Source organism: Rhinoderma darwinii, chromosome 2 (assembly GCF_050947455.1).
Source record: "Rhinoderma darwinii isolate aRhiDar2 chromosome 2, aRhiDar2.hap1, whole genome shotgun sequence".
Taxonomy (NCBI): domain Eukaryota; kingdom Metazoa; phylum Chordata; class Amphibia; order Anura; family Rhinodermatidae; genus Rhinoderma; species Rhinoderma darwinii.
The window spans coordinates 428,629,873-428,657,397 of record NC_134688.1 but is presented as its reverse complement, the minus strand read 5'-3'; the positions used below and the strand labels follow the sequence as shown (position 1 = coordinate 428,657,397).

Below are 27,525 nucleotides of genomic sequence, written 5' to 3'. Positions count from 1 at the left end.
CTGAACCAATTGGGCCTCATTTATCAAAGCTGTCTAACAGTAAAACTGTACTGGTGCCCTCAGCAACCAATCAGATCTCCGCTTTAAAGTCTTCAAATTCTATAGAAAAACAAAAGCTCCACGCTTTACTGTTGAACAGTTTTGACAAATGAGACCCATTAACTTTTTAATGGATTTTGTCAGATAAAATAGTGCTGCATGCTGTGCTATTTTGTCCAGCCAAAACGACAATCTGTGGCGCAGGTGTGAACAGGACCTAACGCAGCATACTATCTGTGAAAAGCCACAGAAGTTTTGTTGTGACTTTACTTCTGCAGTGCTCTGTGATGAGTTTGTGCTGTAACTTTATGAATATTAGGCCATTGGTTGCTGCACAATGATACTAACTGTCATTGAACTGTTATTCACTATAATGCATCCGAATGTATTTTACAAAGAAGTAGGGGAATGGTTCTAGACCACAAACCCACCCTGTGTAGTCTGATCCTGCAGACACAAAACAGCGGGGTAGTTTCAATCAAGACTGTTTGCAAAGTTGCTGCTTTTTTTCTTTTAAATTTGGAGCAATACAAAATTGGTTGCAACAGTGGACATACCCTTTAAAAGACACACTTGACGCCTACCAAACAAAGATATGACTCTCTTCTGCTAATTAGCATACGATGTGGGAACGCTAAAAAAACTGAATACTAAAGCTACAGAGCCGACTAAGAAGATAATTATAGGTTATATAGAAATGATTTTTCACCCACTACCACCAGGTATTGCTGGTATAATAGGTGAAATGCTGGTGACAGGTTCCCTTTAAACATCAGTCATTTGGAGTTTTCACTGCTACAAGTTGACATATTGTAGTCATTAAACCACTTCTCATCTGTTTTTTGTTTATATTTATTTTTTATTCATTCAATATTTATTTTGAATTGAATTTTAAATATGACCCACTTTGGATAAGAACATGTATAAAATATAGTGCAGCCCAAAAGTGGAGCACCGACCAGATCACTGCTGTCATTTACCTGCTTGCTATAGACCCGTTGAAAGATTAAATCTGGTTGCTATTTGCATCTGTTCCGATTTTTGTCTGCAATGTCTCCTGCTTTGTATTTGTGCTGTTTCACGAGTTTAAAATTGCATTTCCAATAAAAGCTTTTTTTTTGTTTTTTTTTGGGGTGGTAAAGTGCATAGATGTGTGGGTACACCATCATATAAGTTCATGTTTGATGTTTCTTGTATGTCAGGTTTTGTGCTGCATTGTTTTATTTTTGTTGTCGATTAATTCTTAATGATTTGTCATCTATGTTCTTGTATAATAACAGCCTAGAGTTAATAGGCTTTTTTTTATGAGCCATAAAGTCCATTTTGCCTCGTTCTTAGTAATAATGTTTGCGTTGGACATGGACGCTCTCTTTCTTGTTTCGGCATTGTTTGATTACTTCTGTCATGACCAATACTTTCTAGCGGCGCAATATATTGCCACTTATTACATCATTTGCTTTTGCGGTTTGCTGTTCGTGGCCCTGTAGTGTAATTAGGGCCTTTTTTATTTTTGTGCAGATTTTTCTTTCTGTAGCATGAAGTGTGTGGTTTTGTCCATTTTGTAATCTAGCTTTATCTTCGAGGATTTGTCTGCACCTCTGACATGCCTCTAAATGCTTTTATTCTCTCTAAAATAACAATCCTGGAGCAACTTTTCTTAGTACTCCGCAATGTGCCGTTACTCTGTTATTCCTCCTGGAAATGTATGATTACATTGACAACTGGTTACCGTTCCTCTAGTTAATAAGTCCCTACACAATCTCACTGTCGGCACTGATTGGACAGTGTCAGTTTGTAGGTACACGCCCCATTACAACGGGGAATGGTAGTACCCAGTTGTCAATTTATTCATACATTTTCAAGAGGAATAACTTCAATTTTGAGTTCTAAAAAAAGATGCGCCATCATGGCTATATCCTGAATAGAATAGAGGTCAGGAGAGTTGACAGATCCTCTTTCATGTTGAGCTGCCTTTTTAAGAAGGAATTTGAAATGGTCAGTTCTCTTTTTGACGAATATTATAATAATCCCTTTAAATTTTATTTTTGTGCTGTATTAGAGTAGTATATATTTTGATGTTGCTTCAGCTGCCATCAATGGTTAAATAAATATCTCTGACTGCTTTTCGTTGAGGCACTGACTAGCTAGCTGCCTTGGTTTTTTATTTTGTTTGCATTTGCCTTCATTCTGCGGTAGTACAATTCTGCATGGAAGTATTTTGGTTCATATTTTCAGTTCATTGTCATTGTGGTGCTGAGGTTTTCAGTAGTAAAGTACATTGGCCGCTAGCTTGTCATTAGTCCTCTTGTCATAATCTGGAGTGACTGCCGCCTTCATCACAAGCTTCTCTTCCCCTCGCATGGCTTTTAAAGGAGGAAGCCTGCACGTAAATGGATAACTGTGTGTGGGCTTTGTAGGATTGGTGCTCGTAATGCAAATCCAGGTCTTTCTTTTTGATGGGATTTGCTGTATTGTGCTTTCAGCTTCTGCAGAGACCGTGGAGACCTCCCGTTGGACTGAAGAAGAAATGGAAATTGCTAAAAAAGGTAAAGATTTCAAGTTTGGCTTCTGTGGATTTCTCCAGTGAGACGTAGACGCTGCTGACCTAGTAGAGTTTTTGTTTTGTGTGATGTATTGATGTAGTTGTGGCATTTGTTTGCGCTTAGATATTCTTGCAAGCTATCTAATGCTATATGTGGCTATGTGGCTGTTCAGCATTTCTAGCCCTAATTCCTGGAGACTGTAGTGTAGTAAAATGCTAATCATTCAGACCGAAGGGTCCTATGCCCGTAATGCCCTCTTACATTGCAGATAGGCAAAAAGTAGGTCACATGGTCACACATAGTGCGGCTTGTGCTGCCAATCCGATTGGGGCCCTGTAGTCTTCTCTTTTCTATCCTCCGTGCAGCTCCCCAAAAACGTGTATTAACCCATTGTAATGCACTTTTTGTTGTATGCTTTGGTTGTGTAAATCATTAATAGCAATGACTTGAGGCTGCCGAAAAATAAGCAGTTTTCAGAATTTCAGTAATTGATTAACCCTTTTGATGCTGCAACATTATTCAGGCGCAAAGCCAGAAAGTGCCCTACCAAAATATTACAGCTAGAAAATTTGAGTCTGGTATCATTCAAAAGCTCTAATATGATACCAAGATCTACGCTGTAGCCCTTGCGTCGGCTGCGGCAAGCGTTTAAAGTTATGATGTATTACTTCCTTTGCAGTGAAAGGGTTAAACAACAATTCCACTGATTTATGAATAATTCCTAAACGCGGTGCAGAACAAATTAAATCCTTTCTCCAAGCTGTTTGGGTTTTTTCTCCGTCTCCATAGATAGAAGTATTTTTTTTTTTTTTTATTACATATTTTTTTTAAGCTTTCCGAACAGCTATTAAAACCGGGTTAATGTGGCATACGCTATATATATGTAGTGGCTATATGAAATGTATTTTGCTTTCAGCCCTATCCCCTGCCCTCCCTAGGGTCTCTATACTTTGCGGTTGATTTGCATGTGTTTGCGTGCATGCGTGCCTGCCATCTGCACTTGTGCTGTGTTGTGAGGGATTTCTAGATGTAGGTTGCAGGTAAACCGAAGTTATAATGATGCACAGCTGAAAAATAGTCTAAAAAAAATTAAGTGGAAAAATGACTTCTCGCATTTTTGACCTCCATAAAGAAAGCAAAAAGTCTTTTACCTGGGATGACCCGTCTAATCCTCCGCTAATGCAGTCGCACAATATGATTAGCGGGGCAGCGGAGAGTTGTGGGCACGGCTTGACACATGGCTTCAGTTCATCTCGGGTGAACCGAGCAGGAAGGAAAGAAACTGACAGCCAGTGTGACTTTGGAAGACATTTAACAGCCGTTATTTCTGCTATGAGAATTTGGCTCCGAGGATAGTTGATGACAATTTTTTGAACGCATCCAAGGGTTTGTGCAAAGAAAATGCTCATGTGTTCATCTCTACGGGCTTCAACAAAACAATTTGTCCAACAAGACAAAAGGGTTGATGGTTCTTCACTCTGATGAAAGGAAGTGTAGGCCTCAAGTACTTCAATTTTTCCCTGCTTGGGGTGCCCTCTTCAACAGCGAAAAGAATTGGGTGAATTGTAAGTAGGCCGGGTGTGTTTTTGGCTGTAGTATCATTCGCCATCGGCTTGCATTGGGTCACACATGCAGCTGGCGTTGCCGTTGACTGCAAGATTTGCACGGTGACGGTACAACCCTCACATTACCTCAGAGCAAGTGTTGCAACATTTTCATTCATTTCTGTCGAAATGTCACTCAATAAAGAGAAAGCTGCACAAATCAAATTATGGGAGATAACTGTTGTGCAACCTTCTTATGCCTGGCGTCGTACTATCTCGGCTATGCCTAAGTGTTGTGTGACAGTAAAAAATGGCATTGTACGATTTATTACCAATATTTGTATTATACTAACCTGGCCAATTATAATTCTGTTACTTGGAGGCAGTTTTTGGTATATGTTATGTTTTTATATATGTGTATGTCAGATGGAAATGTAGATTTAATTTTATTTTCCAGGGTTTTCAACCTATTGTGTATTATGTGTTTTGTAGAATTTCCAGCCAAAATGTTAATGCAGGCGGAAGCTCCCGGACGTCCTGTCGTTTTTATAGCCTCCCCAAAATTGAAGTAGTAGTTGGGCTCTCAAGCTTGTTGGGGGGGGGGGGGGGGGATTTGTTTTTTTTTTTGTTTTAGGGTCTAGTCACACATGGCAGGTTCCGTTAATGACATTTTCTGCGACTAAAAATCACTATCATTCATCTAAATGAAACTTACAGGAATATATGTATCTGCTGCAGAAACAACCCAATTCCGATGAACGGAACAGACTTTGATTTTTGGAGCGAGCGAAATCTGCCGCATGTGATTGCACTTTTATCTGGTTTATAAACTTTGGTTACATGTACTTTATTAAAGGATTTTCAGTTAACAGATGGAGTACTGCTAAGAGCCTCCTACTCTATTAGCCTAAGCAGAGAGCAGCTACTAAGAGCGTCTTTCTGTCTGCATTACACAGACCTCTCATTGATTTCACTAATCACCATGTAAAACTTGATTTCTCCTGTGGTGGCGCTGCAGGGAATAGTACACTTGCTGCCAGGTTCCCATGCAGATCACCGCTGATTGCTGGGGGTCTCTGCAGTGGGACATCCTGTGATCAATCGTTGACAAACACAGGCAACCTCTTTAAATCTTCACAATGGTCCATGAAGATATCCCTTCACTGGTTCAAGGTCCTCTAAGACCAATGTGTAAACTACGCCTATACCAGTCGAGAGCATCTCATGAAGTCTGTTGTCTTTTTAAAGCACCCTAGGGTGTAACCTATAGTTTTATTTTCACTGTGGTTGAAACTGCATTCTTTCAAGTATCTTATCGTCATAAAGTTAAATATTGTAGATTTTAGATTTTTTGTTTTGCTGTTAAATACGTTAACTGTTTATCTTGTGGTTACTGGATTCCATATTGCACTCTGTGTGTCAGAGAACGTGTTTCCTTTAATTCAATGAGGTCCCATTGGTCTTGGTTTGTGTTTTGGCAGGCTTAGTGGAACATGGTCGTAACTGGGGGGCTATCGCCAAGATGGTTGGAACGAAGAGTGAAGCTCAGTGTAAAAACTTCTACTTTAATTATAAAAGAAGGCACAATCTGGACAACCTGCTGCAACAGCACAAACAGAAAGTAAGTATCGGTGAGCGGGTAATGCGTTTGACCAATAGTTAAATGGGTTGTCCAGGATTACGATGCATTGCTTTCTTTAAAAATAATTGTAAAAATCGGGAATGTCACAATAATTTGCTTGCTTAATGAAATATACTGTCCCTCATACATTGGCGGAGCTCCCTTTTACTGCAGCCATGACTCAGGACGTATATGCCCCCTCCCCACACCCGTACATTGGACGAAGCACAACACTGTGCAGTGGCAATGCAAACCTGTCAGATGGCTGCTTCCCACAACACATCTGGTACTGTGCGAATACAATGCCAAATCTAACGGCGATATGTGACCAGGACGCATGGCCGCTGTACAGAACGGTTACTGCACTGTCTCATATCAAATATTTTGATCCCTAGCTACTGTGAAATACTAAAATGATAATGAGTAGTGTTTGTCGCAAAAAGCTGGTCCATTTTGGGCATTGCACAAGGTGCGAGCGGCTAACGTGTTGCATAAAAAATAAAATAAATTTACATTGGAGATTTCTCGTTTGCAGTCACCTCGAAGGCCACGAGAGGAGAGAGATGTCTCTCAGAGTGAAAGTGTAGCTTCTACTGTGTCTGCCCAGGAAGATGAAGAAAATGAAGGCTCAAACTACGAGGAGAATCCGGAAGACAGTGATGGTAATGTTTACTTTTAGGTTAATAGTTTATTATATATATACATACACACATACATACACACATACATACACACATACATACACACATACATACACACATACATACACACATATACACACACACACACACTAGTACATATGCAATTGTATGAGTTATGAATCCAAAAGACAGATTTGCGTGTCATGTATGAGGTCAATAATATAACTACTTTGAGGGTTTATAATCGTGTGGGTAGTATGTGGTAGTATAACAATTTAATATTTGAGCAATATTCATAAACGTCTGCTGTTCTTTTCACTAGAGATGTAATATATACCTGGTCTGTGATCGTTATGTGCTAGGCCACCACCACAATAGTGACAGGACTGCTCTGTCCGGTCCTGGGTCCAGCTCATATTGTTGCAGCACCCAATCCTGCGCCACCCAGCTAACACATTATTGTGGGGAGCTTTCAAGTTGACCGTTTATTTAAGCGGGCTAAGTCGTACCATGCCTCTTCAGCCTCCAATGTGTTCTTTTAAATATGGTCAAAGGTCTTCAAGTACTGTGAGTTAGGTTCTGTGATACATAACCGTATTTTAATTAAGATTATTAAAAAAAATATATATATATGATTCTGTTTATGAGTTGCTGTCACATACTTGTTTTGGCGTCCCATGGTGTTCTTTTGATTCTTTTTCAGAACGTCCACCTAATGTGTTCAGTGCTGGGTAGAGAAAAGCTGCATCTAGTGCGCCGATACTTATTGACTGGCCAGCACAGTAGCAAAAATCACTCAACCGCCAAGTACGCAAGGATCGGGTGGTGGGAATGATTTACTGAGTGACCACCGGCACTGGACACATTAGGTGGACCGTCTCTGAGAGGGAATCAAACGAACACCAGGGTGCGCCATAATATGTAACCTCATCTAGACACGGGTATTTTATTTATTTGTACGACTCCAATTTAAAATGAGCTCTGTTTTGCATCTAACTGAGAAATGTAATCTTAAATCACGGGACAGCCCCTGTAATTAAATTAAAAGTAGATTTGTATGATGCTGAGCCTCTGCTATTTTTGCTCTTTGATTCCCACGTCCACTGAAGAATTATGTTATCTGAAACGAGGGAGTTAAAACAAAACATCCAACCTGCAGTTACTAATTAATCCTTTTTACTACCACACGTGCTCAACATTGGCATAGTAAGGTTACTTTATTACTTCTAGTTTTCCTTTATGGGCACTGAAGCGGACACCTGCCTTATTTAGGTCTACAGACCGAGCATGGGCTTTTTCCCCTTAAGATTAGTATTTTTTCAGCGGACAGTGCAGTAGCTTTTAATGTGAAGTGGAGTAACTGTCTTGTGGTAGTTCTATATTTCTTGGTATTGTATATAAAGGTAGTGTGTAATATCATGAATACGTTTTGCTATAGGTGCAGAAAACAGTTCAGACACTGAAAGTGCTCCATCTCCATCACCCGTGGAAGGGGCTAAACAAGCTGATGAAACCGACCGAACCACTTCTTCATTACCTATAGCTGCTTCTCCTGAGCAGGATCTTTCCAGCAAATCTGTACCCTGTGCATCCCCCTCTACCGCCACACAAAATGCAAAGACCCCTGAGAACCAATTCCCGGAGTTGCAGGTAAAAGAAGAAGTTAACACGGAGCCTGAGGAGGCAATGGAGGTCGGGGAGAGGAGTGACAGTTCAGAACCGAAACCAGCTCTCAGTCTCCAAGTTAATACCAAAGTGGAACCCATTGAGGCTGATGTGAAGCTAGCAGAAAGTGCCCAAGTAAAAATCGAGGAAGATACCAAAGACCGGGAGCTTGAAAGGAGTAAAGAGAAATCAGAACCTGCAGATATGGAGTATTCCACCAACCAGATGCCAACCCATGTAAGGCCGGGTTCACAATCTGACAATGACTCCAGTGCCACATGCAGTGCGGATGAAGATGTAGATGGAGAGCCTGACAGGTCAAGGTGAGGATGCTACTACTGAAGTATACTGTGTGCAATGTTTCCCAACGATTGATAATTGTTCAACATTTGGATCTCTGGATGATTTTTATTTTTTTTAATTTATTTTTTTTACCCCCTTTTAGGGTGTACACAATGGATTCAAAGCCATCAATGTTGACCCCATCAGGAACAATTCTGATATCCCCTTCATTGAAGCAAGGCACGCTGGATCTGCAGCAGTTGCATCATCGTGCTGCTGTTATACCACCCATGGTAAGTGTATTTGGCTAGGCAGGAAAATCAGTGCCTCAAGATACCAGTCTTGTGCAGCGCTGTTCCCAATGTCTTTAACCGTTTTTAGAACAGTTGTAAGAGTTTTTTTTTTCTGCTCCTGGCACAGGTCCCAAAATAGCCTGGTATTACTCTTATCATTGCGGCCTGCTATGCAGCGTAGAAAGCTGAATGCGCCTGATAGACAATGCTGTATCTGGTAACATGTCGGCATAGCAATGATTCCTACTGCAAATCCCTTTAGCAAATTAACAATCGAAAGCTGCAATGTATAATGTAATGACAACTTCTGTTTTAATACATGGAGTCAATGCCCTATGGGAATACCCGTAGGTTATAATATTTAGGGCTTATTTAGACGAACGTGTAATACGTCCGTGCAACGCGCGTGATTTTCACGCGCCTCGCACGGACCTATGTTAGTCTATGGGGCCGTGCAGACTGTCAGTGATTTTCACGCAGCGTGTGTCCGCTGCGTGAAACGCACGACATGTCCTATATTTGTGCGTTGTTCGAGCATCACGCACCCATTGAAGTCAATGGGTGCGTGAAAATCACGCGCAGCACACGGAGCCACTTCCGTGTGACGCGCTTGATTCGCGCAACAGCAGTAAAAAGTATGAACGAAAACAGAAAAGCACCACGTGCATTTCTGTTTACAAACATGCAGAGTGTCTTAATGATGGCGGCTGCGCGAAAATCACGCTGCCACGCGTCATATGGTGATGACACACGCAGCTATGTGCCTTTTGCGCGCGCAAAACGCCGTGTTTTTTGCGCGCGCAAAAGGCACACGCTCGTGTAAATCCGGCCTTACTGTGTGTGGGTATCTCGAGGGGCCTGGCTTTTATTAGCGCCCAGCCAGAACCTTCCAAAGTGGCAGAGAACACTTAAGACCCTTTTACACTGGCCAATTAACGGGCAAACGAGTGTTCACAGAACGCTCGTTGCCGATAATTGCCCTACGTAAACAGGGTAGCGATCAAGCAGATGAACGAGCAAACTCGTTCATCTGCTGATTGGTTTAGTGTAAACGGGGAGACGTGCTGCCGACGTGACGATAATGCATGGGGACGAGCGGTCGGAGTAACGAACCCTCGTCCCCATGCTAGCTACTCGTGAAAGGAGCAAACGAGCGCCGAGCAACGAGCTGTATATATAATATATATATATATATATAATGTCGTAAACACTACCAAATTAAGGAACCATGAAAATAGGGGGGTAGCAAAGGGTATTATCTATATGCACCAATAACGGATAAGACACAGGAAGGAATTTTATACCAAGAAGTATACATCTTAATCCTTACACCAACCAAAACAATATCTAAAAAGGTCAATGTATCACTCATGATAATGTAATGTGCGATCTGTATAATTGCCATATCTAATATACATCAGATGGTAATATACATGTAAGCACACCTCAACAAAAGTAACTATAATAAGTGTTGTAGGGGATCCCCTAAATTGAGGCCATAGTAGCCATGTGGACTGAAATGCAGATATTATCTGAGGATCTAAGCTCCTTCATTCACATTACAAGTTTAAAGCCTCAACCCATGTCACACTTGTGGGCAATTTGTTTGATTTCCATAACCTAGGGATGATTTTTCTCTGATGGCAAAGTATCGAACCAGGTCTTTTTTTCATTTTCGATCTAGGGCTTGGGAACATTGACAATAATGCTATTTTAGCAACTATGCTCGGCACAATGCGTTATAGGGTGTGGATATGTCCTGCCACAAGGGAGCAATAATTTGGTATTCCCACCATATACGATGCATTGTACCAGCCGTTGAAGAGCTTCTCCACGGACTGCAAGTGTTAATGCTACTGTTGACAGGCATACCTTCTCTCTTAGCACTATTAATTACCCCTGCAGATTTTACCACAAAGACCCCACGTGTCAAGTTTTACTGCGAATTTGCCATGGATTTCACTGATTTTACAATGAAAAAATGTAAAAATCTGTGATTAAAATCTGCTGCATATCCGCAAGATAATAGGGATGCTGCAGATTTAAAAGTCTGACATTTGCGATGATTTTTCCCACTACGTGTAAATGGGGTATTAAAAGCCCCACTCAAATCAGGCTGTAATTCATGGCAGATTTTCAGTGTGGAAACCTCATAGAAAATCTTCGGCAAATGCACCAGTATATGATCAGACATTTTCTTTTTTTTTTTTTCCTTTTTTTTTCCTTTTTTTTTTTAGTACATCTTGAGATATAGAAAACATTCGCTTACAGGGTTATTGTTATCACATAGTGAAGCAGATTTATTTATTTCCCTGTGACATGTGGTAGTTTTTTTTATGCGTCATAAGCGAAAAGCTCAAGTTTGTAAAAACTTTTGTGGCTTGCACCACATTTATATAGCTGCAGCAAAGTTCAGTATAGTAACACATGAATGTATGAGAGCGGGGCTGCGGCTGTGTAATGCAGCCATTGCCCCGTTCCTAAGTCCTGACAAGTGTGCGCGGTCAGTGTGATGCGATGCGACCAGCGCTGTAATGATTGCCGGCACTGAAGACAGAACATAGCGGGCGCACTGCAAAACACCCCTATGTTCTGTCTTCAGTGTCTGCGCCGCCGCTCATTAGTGCAGCTCTGGCCGCATCACCTCATGCTGAACGCGCGCGCACTTACTGTCAGAAGCGGGGCAATGACTATTACACAGCCACTCCCCACTGGCGGAGATCAGAGAAACCTCTCATCTTCGCCGCTATTCCCCTGAATGGTGCGATCAAAGCTGACCGCAGCATTCAAGGAGATAATGAGAAAGGCGGTGACCTTTTGAATCGCGTCACAGGGATTCCCTGTGACTCAATCAGGGGACATACCATATATGGGCAGACATCCCAGGGTCCAATTAAGGACCCCAGGGCTGTATCACCATATTTCCTGTTAGAGCATACTCAGGTATGTCCTAACAACTGCCTGTGTACTATCCGTACACTGGCTAATCTACTAGCTTATAGATATGCCAGTACATTAAAAAAATAAAGTTAAATTAAAAAATACACATTTTACAATAAACCATTAAAAAAAGTCTAAATATATATACACATTTGGTATCGTCACGACCGTAATAACAATCATTTTTATAGCGTCATTTATGATGTTTACGCTGTTCTAAAATAAACTGCTTTCACTTATTAATGTGAGGCCCGAGGTGTTATGAATTATGAACCTCCATGTGCCTCACAGTAATAGTAATTAACCCCATCATGCACCTCACACATCCCAATATTGTCCATTATGACTGAGGCACATGGAGGTTCATAATTCATCACGCCCCGTGCCTCACATCAGAATATGGAAAAACTTCTTTTTTTTTTTTTTTGTATTGGCAAAGTATCGTTTTGTTATCGAGTAATGCAATACTACACGAAGTATCGGTATCGAAGTCCAAATTCTGGTAACGCGACAACCCTACTCCCTAATATACATTTTGGTCCTGTGTCACACTGATTCTGGAGATTTTCATAGATTTTTGCTTGTAAATTTTGTACAGCGGGGCCGGTCACATGATGAAGATTTGTATCGTCATCAAAGACTACTGTGCCACTAGACTTCCAGTACCCAGGTAGCGCTATAAAAATCTATGAAAATCTATGAAAATCTCAATCAGCGCGACAGGAGCGGATTGTATATTAGCGAGTGTACTAATTTTTGGTCCCCACTTAATCCCTTTAATACGTTCCTGTGTCGCAGAATGTACGTTATCCCAAACATACAATAATTATCTCTGGCCACCAAGTTTTGGCTGTACTACCCCGGCCCTATCTGCTACTGTTCCGTCACTAAAAAATTGTGTGTACCTGCCTGATTATTATCCATGTTCAGAGGCTGCGTCTAATGTTAAAGGAGAGAAACCTTTAAAGCTAAAATTTGTTCTTGGCGGTGTACTGAGGCTATTGGTTTGCAGACCTTTTCACCTCTTCTGTTTTTTTAACCCTTTATTTATTTTTGTATTTAGGTTTCCTGCATCCCAGCCAATTTATCTACTGGGGCACCAGTCTCTACAAACAGTTTTTCTCTGTACCAGCGACATCTTCAGTCATTGCATGAAAACAACTTGCTAGAGGAGCAAAGGCAGAGACATGAACAGCTCAGCATGGAGAATAGAAGATCAGCCAGTCCAGCTAACTTGTGCAAGAGTCCAAATATTGAATGGGAAGGTAATTTCTGGTTTTAAAGTGACTTTGATAAGCAAAAGCTCAAAAATGATGTTTCTCCTGTTTGCAGCTGTTCTCAGCATCTGTTTAGTGATGTCATTACACAATGTATTGGGATATTACTCGTTTTTCAATAAGAAAAGCCGCCTACATGTCCTATTAATAACGCACCGTACGTTCCTCAGACGTGAGGTTACCTGAGTTCTCCGTTATGTGGGATTATACATTAAGCAGAAGGAATGATGGGAGTATCCATGGGAATTGTTTCTCATTGGGAAGTGTTCTTTACATTATGTGGATATGGATAACTCTGCAGCTGGATCTTTGCCAGGCTCTTGAAGTATTGGCAGCGACTCAGGTGTTCTGTATTAAATGATACTTCCTAAATCCCAAAATATTTACCTTGGCACAAACACTAAAGGCTTACTGCCAATTAAGGCCTCGTTCACATCTGGGTTGGAGGCTTCCTTAGGAGCCTCCATCGCAGATCAGGCCGAAATTACTGGGAACAATAGCTCAGCATGCTACACTATGGTTTCCGGTAAAACCAGGGAAACCCAATGGAACCCATTAAAGTCAATAAGTTCCATCGGTCGTGTCCGTGGTGCAACGGAATCAGTGTGTCCGGTATTTTCGTTGCTTTGCTCCTATGACAGAGGCAGAGCAACAGTAATCCCAAATGCAGATGTGAACATAGCATGTTTGTCATAGTCTTAGGCGAAGATCCTGATCTTTCAGACCTCTTATTGTTTACGTAAGTAAATACTGTATTTTTTGGATGCTCAAAGCAGAACAATAGGATTTATTTTGGTTCTTACTGTACATATTCTTTGGGTATTATGGAGATGATCTGGTACAGGCACATTCATTTATGAAAGGCAGAATAGCTTCATCACACTGCCAGACATAGTGGTTGTCGTTGTCAGAGACCAGCTTGCAATAAATACCCCCCCTGAACTTACCAGATCGCTGAGGTGTGGAGGAGTTTATAGGGATGAATCTGCTCTCTGTCCGCATCATTGCTAGAGAATTATTCCTGTTCATAGCATTGGGGGAAGGAGGTGGCAAAAAGGGACATGACGAGCAGAAAATGCCCAGATTTACTGTGTTCGGTGTGCAAATGTGGGAGATCTGCTCCCTGAAAGTCAGTTTGTGTGTGAAATCCGACTATTCAGTGATCAGACACAACGGCCATTCTGTACACACAGCACAGTACGTTCTGCTTGCATACAACTGCACTGCCAGGATCTTTGACTCGCACGGAGCTCAGATTCTCACGCTTCTAAACATCGGTAGCTGCATGAATTTGGACTATTGGACACACCAGCATACTGCTACACATTGTATAGCAAAAAAAAAAGTGGCTAATTGTCTGAAAATGACAGTAATTTTTAATGGTACATTGGCGGATGTGTTTCTTACACGAGAGTTCTAACCTTCAGGACATATACACTCTTTAGTATTTTAACACCGCAGTTCAGTTGTGGTAGGTTTGAATTTGGTTTGTGTTTTTCCACAAATATATGCAAAGAGGCAATGAAAGATTTGCAATTCTATGGCAAGCTCCAACTGAACTGAAATGTATTTAGGTTAACGTAAACCGAAATTAGAGGTGCTTGAAAATAGAATAGTGGGGGGGGGGGGGGGCTGTCCACTGAAAAGATGTCACTTGTTCCAAACGCTACAGGCCGAAGATGAAAGTCGGACACAATGGCCCATTTTGACTCTTTAAGCGACCATTGGTCAAAAACCTAACACAATCTACCATTTTCAATGGCAGACTACTGCCTGTCAAAAAAGATTTGTGATGTTGGATTTTTCAACTGAAACTAGACGTATGGTATGATTGGCCAATTATTGACGATCATTCGCTACTTTGCGCAAGTGCATTTCATTGCCTTGGACTTTTTATTTAACTTTGTACCTGATCTGCCACTTTAGTCTACATTTTGACAGTCAGATCGTTCATACGAACAATCTGAAAAACAATTGATCGCCAGGTTGTGCCTAACCTTTTAGGTACGTTTTTAGAATATGCTGTCATGTGTAAACATAAGGAATAACCCCATTTCTGCCCGTTATGACTTGTATTTTGCATTTTTTTGTGGTTTTCCCCTCTGCAGACTCGATTTTGTCTAATTCTCAGTTTTTTCTGAGCTAGTGAATGGAGCCTAGCGGCTATCGTGTCTTCTATACACATCACACATAGAACAGGAGAATCCTGCTCTCCTATCTCTGTCTTATATATACAGCAGTAATGAGCAGCGTAGCTGAGAATCCAGCGCTGCTGTGAGGCAGTAATACTTGCTAGGAAGCTGCTGCAGCATCTGTCAGTCTCCCTCTGCTTCTCTTACTTTCCCATTGCTCCCCCCTCCCCACTCTATAGAATTCTATGGGCAGCTGTTACATGATAGTCTTCATGTATTGAACAGTAAATTCAGAGTGAGTGAGCAGTTAGGAGGAGGAAGGAAGGAAAGGAGCCTTAGTGGTGAAAGACCTTTTTCTTCAAAGATCTAAAGATCTATTCGTTCTTGTTTGTTTTTTATTTTTATTTTTTATAATCGCTTATACTTTTGGTTTACGCATAGTTTGTTGGAAAGTTAGTGACCAATTACGTGTAAGGCCAGCCCTAGTAACATGTGAGTAGTGCTTCTTCTTGCAGATCAGCTTGCCCAATAAATAATAAAAGTTGTCTCATTTTGGACAATAGTCTAATTTTGAAATGATGACCCCCATCCTTAAAGGGTTGGCCACTTCATGAAAGCTGTTAGCATTGAGTTCTAAATGTTGTTTGCGTAAACTTGCTATTTGACCTTATATGCAGTTCAGCACCGTTTTCCCGGGGTCATAAGCCACACCCCTTGTTGCTCCAGCTGTATTTTCCTTATGCCCATGGAGGAGCATAGGACTAGACACATCACTCTGCATCCTCCATTGTAACACACTGTGCCTGCGCTAGTTTCAAGGTCGCACTGTTACAATAAAGAATGCAGAGTGACGTGCCTAGTCCCCTGCTCCTCCATCCTTGGCCATATGGACGGGGGCCACTGGCAAATGGAAGATACAGCTGTAACAACAAGGGGAGTGGCTTATAACCCAGAAAAATGGCGCTAGAATGCATATAAAGTCAAATAGTTTCCGACCGTTTTCTTAAAGGGGTTTGTCCAGGATTAGAAAAAAAGTCTCTGCTCTTTTTCCAGGAATAACACTACTCCTCTTGTCTATGCTGTGTCTGGAATTGCAGCTGTGTTCTATTTAAATGGAGATGAGCTGCAATACCTGACACAGTCCATGAATAAGAGTGGTGCTGTTTCTGGGGAAAGGGAGCAGACCCTTTTTTTTTTTTTTCTAACCCTGGAAGAAAAACCTTTCCTTGCTGGAAAACAATAATAATTGCTTCCTTTATTGCTTTTTACACCACACGGAGCTCTTTCTGAAATCACCAACTGTTTATGGCTTTTTTTTTAATCATCTTTGGAAAGCGTTCTCCTGTCAGTCGGAGTTGCTGGGTTTGGATGTTCTTGCCTTCAGCTAATGTGGCATATCTCAAGCAATATTCATTAATACGTTGATGGAAATGAAAGTAGATGCCAAAAAAAAAAAACCGTTTTTGGGATCAAATGGTGTAATTGTCTTTTTATCTTTGAACAGTGCAGTTTGTCAATATCTCTCACAAGGTAACTCTTTATTTGGCAGGAAAATCTGTGTATATGCCTTATGCTGCAGAAGTCAAGCGAGCCCTAGAGCATGAAGCTCAAATGCAAAACGCTGCACGGTCCATTTCACCATATAGGATGTCTCCAAGAGAAATCGGCAAAGCCTCACCTCAAGCCGACTTGAATCCTGTCCGCTACTGTGTCCCTCCAGGTACTGCTGAATGTACAGATTTTATTTTCGTTTTTTTCATTCTCTTGTTTTGTGCAGTGCGTCTGTCTGAAGAGCCGTGTCGGTTACTGTTTCTTCTCTGTTTTCTTTATATTCTATGTTTTATATGTAATATAAACACTGCCTTGCTTTTGGGTCCAAAAATCTGTGCTGATTTTATAATCTATAGGGGGACAAGATTTCTGCCACTAGGGGAAGTTTACGGCATTTAGATTTATACAGCTCCTATGTAAGATCACACTAGCCTTAGTATACGTTTTACCTCTTACGTCAAAGGAAAAGCGGATGGGAAGATTAAACAGAAAGCAACGGTTCCGTTAGAATTACCATTGATTTCAATGGTAATTCTTTTGTTTCGGTTGCCTTCCTTTTGTCTCCGTTCGCAAAGTTTTTGTTTGTTTGAACAGAAACAAAAGTTCTGCAAACGGAGACCTAGCGAATGGAGACAAAAGAAATCAATGGTAATTCTAACGGAACCGTTGCTTTCCGTTTAATCTTTAGATCCTCTCTTCCTTTGACAGAGAGGTAAACATATACTAACGCTAGTGTGAACTTCACCTAACTTGATAAAATAGGCATTCAAAGGTGGACAGAATGTATATTACATGTTTCTGTCTAGGGTATACCCTTCATGTTTTTTTTCTGAAAACCATGGAGGTTCATTGGTTAGCACTGCTGATGGGAGTTTCCATGTTCTATATATACCTGTGTGCTACTTACTGAGGCCTGTTATGCTGCCCTATATAAGAGCCTCTTAACTGTTCTCCTACAGCAGATTTTACTTAGAGACTCTGTCACCACATTATAAGTGCCCTATCTCCTATATAAGGAGATGGGCGCTATAATGTAGGTGACAGTGATGCTTTTTATTTAGAAAAACTATCTATTTTAAACCACTTTATTAGCGATTTTTAGCTTTATGCTAATGAGTTTCTTAATGCCCAAGTGGGCGTGTTTTTACTTTAGAGCAAGTGCGCGTTGTACAGAGGAGTGTATGACGCTGACCAATCAGTGACCAATCAGCGTCATGCACTTCTCTCCATTCATTTACACAGCAGCATCGCGTTCTTACTAGAACACGATGTGCAGCCACATACACAGACATTAGCGTTAATCAAGTGTCCTGATAATGAATATACATGACCTCCAGCCTGGACGTCATATGTACTCAGAATCCTGACACTTCTGAATCTTTTCTGTGAGATTTCCAGCAAGGGAAACTAAATCTCGTTTACATCGTAATCTCGCGAGATTACGCGTGGCTGCTGGAATCTCACAGAAAAGATTCAGAAGTGTCAGGATTCTGAATACACCTGACGTCCAGACTGGAGGTCATGTATGTTCATTATCCGGACACTTGATTAACATTAATGTCTGTGTATGTGGCTGCACATCGTGTTCTAGTAAGAACGCGATGCTGCTGTGTAAATGAATGGAGAGGAGTGCATGACTGACTGGACAGATTGGTCAGCGTCATACACTCCTCTGTACAACGCCCACTTGGTCGAAAGTAAAAACACGCCCACTTGGGCATTAAGAAACTCATTAGCATAAAGCTAAAAATCGCTAATAAAGTGGTTTAAAATAGATCGTTTTTCTAAATAAAAAGCACTGCTGTCACCTACATTATAGCGCCCATCTCCTTATGTAGGAGATAGGGCACTTATAATGTGGTGACAGAGCCTCTTTAACCTTTTTTGTGCCTGGAGACAAGCTGCGAGGCAAATCTTTGTGGCAAAAGCTGGCCATACTATATTTATTTGTTGGTCCAACAACTATTCCTCCTGACTTCCCCATACATATGTTTTCAATAAGGAGAAGGGAGAAAGCCGCTGCCAGACTCCCCAAAAGGATTGGGTATGTTGTAATTTAACATGCCCGAGCCATCTCTCCCGACATCTGCCATCTGGTTCGAGTCAGGACGCCACCATACACATTAGTTGGTCGGCATAAATCTACGGGTTTGGGCGACCTATATCTAGTGTGTATGGCCAGCTTTAGTCTCTTGATATTAATAGTTAAGGCTGTGCAACATAAACCTCTGCTGGTGGGAGGGAGGTAGCACAAGTGACTATCAACCAACAGTCATCTGTATTGTTATGTTATAGCAAGTAAACATAACGAAAAATGGAAGAAATCCTTCTGTATTTCTTCATATTTTAAAGAGGCTCTGTCACCAGATTTTGCAACCCCTATCTGCTATTGCAGCAGATCGGCGCTGCAATGTAGATTACAGTAACGTTTTACGAGCATTTTTGGCCAAGTTATGACCATTTTTGTATTTATGCAAATGAGGCTTGCAAAAGTCCAAGTGGGCGTGTATTATGTGCGTACATCGGGGCGTTTTTACTACTTTTACTAGCTGGGCGTTCTGACGAGAAGTATCATCCACTTCTCTTCAGAACACCCAGCTTCTGGCAGTGCAGACACACAGCGTGTTCTCGAGAGATCACGCTGTGACGTCACTCACTTCCTGCCCCAGGTCCTGCATCGTGTCGGCCACATCGGCACCAGAGGCTACAGTTGATTCTGCAGCAGCATCAGCGTTTGCAGGTAAGTAGCTACATCGACTTACCTGCAAACGCTGATGCTGCTGCAGAATCAACTGAAGCCTCTGGTGCCGATGTGTCCTCGCTCGTCCAACACGATGCAGGACCTGTGAGTGACGACACAGCGTGATCTCTGGAGAACACGGCTGTGTCTGCACTGCCAGAAGCTGGGCGTTGTGAAGAGAAGTGGATGATACTTCTCTTCAGAGCGCCCAGCTAGTAAAAGTAGTAAAAACGCCCCGATGTACGCACATAATACACACCCACTTGGACTTTTACTTTTAAACACACCCACTTGGACTTTTGCAAGCCTCATTTGCATAAATACAAAAATGGTCATAACTTGGCCAAAAATGCTAGTTTTTTAAAAATAAAACTGTTACTGTAATCTACATTGCAGCGCCTATCTGCTGCAATAGCAGATAGGGGTTGCAAAATCTGGTGACAGAGCCTCTTTAAGCTGGCTGTACTAGTTCATAGTTGTTCGCCAACAGATATTTCTGCCGACTCCAGCATAAATATGCATACTCGGCCAAGCGTGCGTGTTTTTTTTAGTGAGGAGAGTTGAATAAGTTGCTGCTTTGGCTTATCGCCTTCAGCAACAAAGGATCAACCATGTTGAAATCCCACATGATCGGGCCCCCCCTCCCACGTCATCTGTCTGGGGAGATCTAAGCACTTATACACATTTGATATTCTGCAGATCCCACTAAAATTGACAGGTTAGGATGACTTATCTAATGTGTATGGGCATTAAGCCCTGTTAACACTGAGTTTTTTTTCCCCGGAAACCGTAGCAAAAAACGGCCGAAATTGCCTCCCATTAATTACAATGGGGGTGGAGGTGTTTTTTCTCGCGAGCAGAAAAAAAATTGCGGGAAAAAGAAGCGAAGGGTTTTGGGGTTACCCTCTTTTGTGCGCCTGAAGTTAAGTTTGTCAAAACCTCCATACAGGTGGTGCGAATTATATTAAATCCTTATGAGATTAGATTGATCTGAGCTGCCCACAAGAATAGTAAGAGAAGTCCTCCCTTCTCCATTGCAAGATCAACTGCAGTTTGGACCAAAGACTACTTTGTGGGTTTTAAGCCAATATATGTTGTATTCAGTTAGGTTATGCTCTTCTTTTAATAATGGTTGTTTTTTTTTTCCAGTTTTGCAACCGGCTCCTCATCAGGTTATAACTTCTTTAGCTGAAGGCACAAGACTTCCTGTGACACGTCCAACCCGTCCACCTCCCCCACTGATCCCCTCCTCCAAAACGTCAATGACCTCTTCTGACAAACCTTCTTTCATAATGGGGGGCTCCATATCACAGGTCAGTTGAATCCAGAATTAACATTGTTTTTCCTTTTACGTTATTGAGCTCTTTGTCTTTGGTTGTTTCAGTTTTTGCCAGATAACGTGTCTGACCTTTTTTTTTTTTTTTCATCAATATCAAAATAAATTAAATTACACTTGTGACATTGTGGGGAACAGAGGCTATTTTGAAACTTTACCTGCAGTAATGTAAAGATGTATTTAAAGAGAATCTTTCACCTCCCCATACATGTGCAGCATGTAATTGGGAGGGCTGCACAAATTCTGGGGCACTTTACATTTATTTTCTATCTCCCTCCGTTATTTAGTTATCGGTGCCGTTCTATTTGGCGCCCGATATTTAAATAACCCCCTGAACAGTCAACGGGGCGTGAACTGGCAAGGGGGCGTGTTACTATGGCTGTGACACTACCCAATCAGATATGGACGGTGCCACAGCAAGAGCGAGCAAAGAACGTGCACGCTCTCTCTCTTCAGCTTTAAAGATCCGTCTTTTCACCCGAACTGTCAAGGGGGCGTGTCAATGCTACGGACAGTGTAAGAACTGGGGAGCAGTAGCCGAGACACCCACTTGCCAGTTTGGGTGAAAAGACTGATCTCTCGCAAGAGCTGAAGAGAGAGAGCGTGCACTCTCTTTCCTCGCTCTTGCTGTGGCACTGTCCATATCTGATTGGACAGTGTTACAGCCGTAGTAACACGCCCCCTTGACAGTACACGCCCCGTTGACTGTTCAGGGGGTTATTTAAATATCGGGCACCAAATAGAACGGCACCGATATCTAAATAACGGAGGGAGGTAGAAAAAAACTGTAAAGTGCCCCAGGGTTTGTGCAGCCCTCCCCATTACATGCTGCACTCAGCTGCACATGTATGGGGAGGTGAAAGGTTCTCTTTAAGGATGAATTCAAACAAAAACGTAAAGTTAGAAAAATACGAGAATGATAATGCCATCCCGTTATAAGATAGGAATAACCCTTGAAGAAATTATTTTAAATAACTGTCCCCATTGCATAGAGGAAATACAGGGCTGGTCTTCATACTAGAAACCTAATCCCAGTAAAGCATAAAAGTGGGATTACGGGACACTAATTTTAACGGTATATATTTCACAAATGTTTGTAGGTAGATGCCTAGGATTGCAGTTTTGGTCCCATTCAAGTGAATCAGACTGAGCTGCAACCCCAGGCACAGCCACTACAGATGTCCACGGCGCAGTGTCTGGTAAAAACTGAAGAGCTGCGTAGCTCGTCGGCGTGGCCTCTTGAGTCAGTTGATTTGCGGTATCGAAAGCCAGACCCCCACCAATCTGATATTGATGACCCATCCTAAGGACTAATCGTGTTAACATTACATTGTTTCATTGTAGTTTATGGGCAGAGCTTGCATCGTCTAGGGCATTAAGTGACAACCTTTTATTCTTGATATCTTAGGGAACTCCTGGGACATATTTAACATCTCTCTGTCAGCAGCCCTATATCCAAGATCCCCTTAAACCTTCCGTGGGCTCCATTTCCCTTGGCCTACCAAGGCAACAGGACTCTGCAAAATCTGGTAGGTTTATTACGTGAAATCGTGTTTTTACAATGTGATTTAATGCATAGAACCTCCTTGCGTTCTTATTGTTCCAAAAATACCTGGTGTAAATAAAATGACCTCTTATATCTTTGTCAATTGGCCCATTTGTAAATGAGCATAAAAGGCACTTTGTCATTTCTGTGTAGATTTACACTCTCTATTTGTGTATTGTGATTAATTCTGACCACATCACTGCATGTAAGTGACTTGAGCGTTTTGTGATCTCCCAATTTCAGACTCTAGTTTGGAATTGCCATATAATACTTGGCTCACCCCTGATAGTGTTTTAAGATGACCGTTGATCTATAGAAGGATATATGTTTGTACAACTCACCTTTCTTGTGTATATTTGTGCTAGGTTCTGTTACCTACATCAAACAAGAAGAATTCTCACCCCGTGGCCAGAGCTCCCAGCCGGAAGGGCTCCTTGTCAGGGCTCAGCATGAAGGTGTTGTCAGAGGTGCGCCAAGTACAGTTGTCTGACATGAATAGATGTGAGAATTGTACAGTGTTCACCTTATTACTGTCGTCATTACAGGCACTATGACCGCACTTCAGGAAGGGAGCATCACTCGAGGCACTCCAGCCACCAAGGTTCCCATGGAAGCAATGCCTTCTTTACGGGGGTCTATTACTCAGGTACCGATCAGTCCTCACCAGTCTAGATGTTTCTCAACTTTTTGCAACATTTTTTTAAATTTCAACAACAATGATTTGGGTTTTCTGCTGTATATACGATCATCACCCTTTAATATCACCTTTCTAAATGATCTAGTACATTAAAACTTAAACTTTTAATTGATCGGATTTGAAAACCTAGCAATGACTATCAACAACAATGCTGATCGTTCAGTAAGGAGAGGCATTGCTTTATCAACAAAATAATCAAGTAGAGAGGTAGTTAATTCGGAGTTAGATAGTAACCAAACCAAGACAGATTGTATAGTTCATCGGGACCAGAATCCGGTTGTGGGGTTATTTCTTTGTTCTATCGACTCTCATACAGCGGTGTCTTACCCAATTTTTTACAAAAAAATATCGGAACCATAGAACAAATCAGGCACTTTTACCACTCCTATTTTCTCTTAGATTGTAAGCTCTTGGGTGCCGGGCTCGCACTCCTTGTTTGAATTGTCAAATACTTTCCACTTTGTAATGTCTGATTTCTTTTCTTTTTTTTTTTTTTCTTTTTTAGAAAGATTATTATAAGTAATTAAGCAGTTTCTCAACATATTCTGAAAAGTGCTGCCAATGTATGTCGTGTTTAACCTTCACAGATGTGGAAAATATGAAGTGTGGTTTGATTTATGTTTTGTCAACTTATTATTTGAAAGAAGCGATTTCTGTGTAGTTGGCGTATACCACGTGTTAATGCATCTCCATTGCTGCGGTTACAGGGTACTCCGGCACTGTCACAATCTGGGATCGCTGCCGATGTCCTGCTGAAGACCACAATCACACGACTGGCCACAGAGGATATCAACAGTCCAGAGAAATGTAGAGAAGAGACTAAAGGCCATGTCATTTATGAGGGAAAGAGCGGACACATCGTATCCTATGATTGTAAGTAAATTGTGATTGATTTTCCATAAATTAAATAATTCAAGTTTGGTTTTTGGTGGGTTTTTTTTTTCAATCAAAGATAATCTTTATTTTTCTTATTAAAGAGGATCTACTAACATGTCCGTCTTCGTCAATACTCGTATTCCCCATCAAGAAAACCCTGGAGCATCTTTTCTCACAACTCTGTGTTCCGTTCCTCTGTTATTCCTCCTAGAAATTTCTGAACAAACTGACAACTGGGGTTATGACCCTACATATTGTGACAGTTCAATCAGTGCTGACAGGGTTTCTAATAAACTACTCGAATAAGTAGAAAACAAAGGGAGGGATCCTCCAGCTCACCTGACACAGTATGAGTGTCGCTGCCAGCGCCTGGATCCTTTTCGTGTCGGCACACGTAGCAGAAGCAGGGATAGAAAGGAAGTTCGATCCAGCGCTTTGGTAGAGGTAAAACGGAAGGAATTTCCAAGTTTAATGAAGTTCCATTAAAAGGTCCATTGGAGTATGGTCCCGGTGTGTGGGTAATGGGAGGAAAGATCCTGTAAAGCCTACGCGTTTCGGACGATAGCGACGTCCTTAGACTTGCCAAGTCTAAGGACGTCGCTATCGTCCGAAACGCGTAGGCTTTACAGGATCTTTCCTCCCATTACCCACACACCGGGACCATACTCCAATGGACCTTTTAATGGAACTTCATTAAACTTGGAAATTCCTTCCGTTTTACCTCTACCAAAGCGCTGGATCGAACTTCCTTTCTATCCAAACTACTCGAATGTCAACCTCATGGGGCTCTTAACCCCTTCCCGCAAAACGACATGACTGGTACTTCATAGTGCGCTGAGGAATGTATGGAGCGCGTTCCAATGAGATGGGGGGTGACTATGGTTGTCATGGCAGTAAAAAATAAAAAAAGTTAACAAAATTGGTATCGCTGCGTCCGTAGAAGTCTGAACTATTAAAGTATAGCATTCTTTAAAGCGCACGATGAACACCGTAAAAATAAAACCATTAAAACACCAAAATCATTGTTTTTTGGTCAACTTGGCTCCCAAGTTTTTTTTTATAAAAAGTGATCAAAAAATGATATGTAACAAAAATTCATACCGATAAAAACTACAGCGCATCCCGCAAAAAATAAGCCCTCACACCGCTCAATCAATGAAAAAAATAAAGTTATGGCTCTCAGAATGTGGCGACGCAAATCGAATAGATTTTTTTTTTAAACAGTTTTTTGTTTTTTTTTTTCTTTAAAAATAGTAAAATATAAAAAAAAAACTATAAATTTGGTATCACCGTAATCGTATTGAGCCACAGAATAAAGTTAAGTTGCTGTTTTTACCGCACGGTGAAAGCTATATTAACGAAACCCAAAAAACAATGGAGGAATCTGTTTTTTCTAATTTCAGCCTGCAAATAACTTTTTTTCAGTTTCCCAGTACATTATATGGTACTTTATATGATACCAATAGAAACTACAACTCCTCACGCAAATAATAAGCCCTCACTCCTCTCTATTGACGGAAAAATAAGAGTTCTGGCTATCAATAAATGGCTTCGTCCTGAAGGGATTTATGGTTACATTTTGAAGAGTCATTTCTAACCAGAGGTCAAATATTCATTGTTTTTGGGGACCAAACATGTGTTTTGAAGGCATTGGCTAGTCTCAAAATTGTCTGCTAATGAGAGCGGAGAATAAACTTTGGTCTTGATAAAGATTAATCTACTAAAATGTATAGAAGTCCTTTGCATGTCTTCTGGTTATATTGAGGTATTCTACCAGACTCGTAGATGTTTTTAGCCTGCATCGTTTACATGACCAGAATAATGCTTGTGACTTGCAACTTCATTTTAGCTGCCATTAAAAATCTACGAGATGGTACTCGTAGTCCCAGAAGTATTCCAGAGGTGACATTGAAGAGAACCTATGATGGTATGGAAGGAAATATAAAGCAGAACCTGTCCGTGAGAGAATCTTCTGTATCCGCACCAATGGAAGGTAATTATCACTATGTAATGAATGCGGACAAAACCAGCTATATTTAATGTTTCTGACATTAGAAATGCAAACCCAATAAGTATTTAAACTCAATTATAAAGTATTTGACTTGACAAATGGACCTTTAAAAGGAACCTTCCATCAATATCGGTCTATGGAATGTACAACATAAAATGGCATGTAACAAACATCTAAGGGTATGTTCACACTGAATTTTGAGGCAGATTTTGATCTGCCAGCACACAGTTTGCCGCTTTTTTCGCCCACGGGCAATTTGTGCTGTGGGCAAAAAAACGCTGCAAAATACGCTTTCTCTGCCTCTCATTGATGTCAATGGGAGGTCAGAGACGTAAACGCCCGAAGATAGGGCATGTCGCTTCTTTTTCCCGTGAGACGGTTTTTCCGTTCGTAGGAAAAAAAACTCCTCCGCTTCCAATTGAAATCAATGGGAGGCATTTTTTGGGCACGTTTTCCGACGTGATTCCGCGTCAAAAAACTGTTTGTGAACTGGCCCTAATGGTGTTTTTTTTTGTTGTTTTTTTTTAGGATTAATATGTCGGACTCTTCCTAAGGGCAGCTCGCATTCAGATCTTAAGGAAAGGCCAGTTATGTCAGGCTCCATCATGCAAGGTAATTGTCAGAAAATAAATATTATAACAAGCGATAGAAGAATATTACATTTTTGGGCGCACAAATTTTCTTGGGCTTTACGTTTGTTTCAAAGTAATTTTTCTGCACTTAATAATCTTTGGTTAATTGGTTGCTAGACCGCTTTGAGGCCCTGCCTTTGCCAGATTAAAGGTTTTTCATTTTTGTTTGATCCTGTTATACATTGATAGCCTACAGTTTGAGATGATATTGTAGCAACTAAATTTCCTTTAACTGGCAACTAGGTACCCCAAGGGCCGCGTCTGAGAACTTTGAAGAAGGGTTGAAGTACGCCAAGCAGATAAAACGTGAAAGCCCGCCAATAAGGTCATTTGAAGGAGCCATCACTAAAGGCAAACCTTATGATAGCATTACTACAATCAAAGAAATGGGACGCTCCATTCATGAAATCCCTAGACAGGACCTTATTGGTCTAGAGAATCGCAAAACCCCAGAGATTTCTAGGACCGTAATAGAAGGTTCAATATCCCAGGTACGTTTCATACATAGTTTGTGCTTTTATGTGTTTACTTTTGTGTTTCTACCTTTTTTTTATTCGTTTTTATTAACGGTCTGATTCTAACAGGGCACACCTATAAAGCACGAAGGCGTATCTGGTCAGTCCGCTATTAAACACAATGTCAAGTCCTTGATTATGGGTCCCAGTAAGCTGCCACGTGGGGTACCACAGATGGAAATGATGCCAGAAAATTTAAAAGTGGTAGACAGAGCAAAATATGAAGACCCAAAAACCTCCGATTCAATCCGGCCACGTCACACATCTGTAGTCAACTCTGGTACATCCGTTCTCCGGTCAACTCTACATGAAGCCTCAAAGTCTCAGTTGAGCCCTGGGATTTATGAGGATGCCAATGCTAGGAGGACACCAGTGAATTATCCAAGTCCCATGTCCAGAAGTTCACCCATGGCACGGTCATCAGAAGGTGGGAGATGGTCAGAACATAGTGTCACTGTCATTAATATTTTATTACATGAATGATTATAGTATTAACGAGTGTAAATTGAGATAAAGTGTTATAGGGTTCACAGATCTGTTCCATTAAGCTAGAGATTGTTTCTATTCATGCACAGTATATGCAGCCACTTGGTGTAGGTCTGAATATTGGGAGCCGAAAAGTCAATATCCGTGTACTCGCCAGA

General features: G+C 41.2%; 1 protein-coding gene across 5 annotated transcripts in view; it reads left to right on the top strand.

The window, feature by feature from the left end:
• NCOR1 (nuclear receptor corepressor 1) overlaps positions 1–27,525 on the top strand; it is a 173,041-nt gene that overhangs the window by 115,235 nt on the left and 30,281 nt on the right. For 3 of the 5 annotated variants that reach the window (XM_075854369.1, XM_075854371.1, XM_075854366.1), the window contains 16 exons: positions 2,523–2,585; positions 5,608–5,747; positions 6,283–6,409; positions 7,827–8,376; positions 8,499–8,628; positions 12,632–12,833; positions 16,527–16,697; positions 20,418–20,581; positions 22,013–22,133; positions 22,516–22,617; positions 22,696–22,796; positions 23,555–23,720; positions 25,573–25,716; positions 26,263–26,346; positions 26,610–26,857; positions 26,951–27,308. In XM_075854369.1, the coding sequence (XP_075710484.1) occupies positions 2,523–2,585; positions 5,608–5,747; positions 6,283–6,409; positions 7,827–8,376; positions 8,499–8,628; positions 12,632–12,833; positions 16,527–16,697; positions 20,418–20,581; positions 22,013–22,133; positions 22,516–22,617; positions 22,696–22,796; positions 23,555–23,720; positions 25,573–25,716; positions 26,263–26,346; positions 26,610–26,857; positions 26,951–27,308 (2,871 nt within the window). The remainder of the gene's footprint in view (positions 1–2,522; positions 2,586–5,607; positions 5,748–6,282; positions 6,410–7,826; positions 8,377–8,498; positions 8,629–12,631; positions 12,834–16,526; positions 16,698–20,417; positions 20,582–22,012; positions 22,134–22,515; positions 22,618–22,695; positions 22,797–23,554; positions 23,721–25,572; positions 25,717–26,262; positions 26,347–26,609; positions 26,858–26,950; positions 27,309–27,525) is intronic. The other 2 variants (XM_075854367.1, XM_075854370.1) reach the window with 1 other exon arrangement.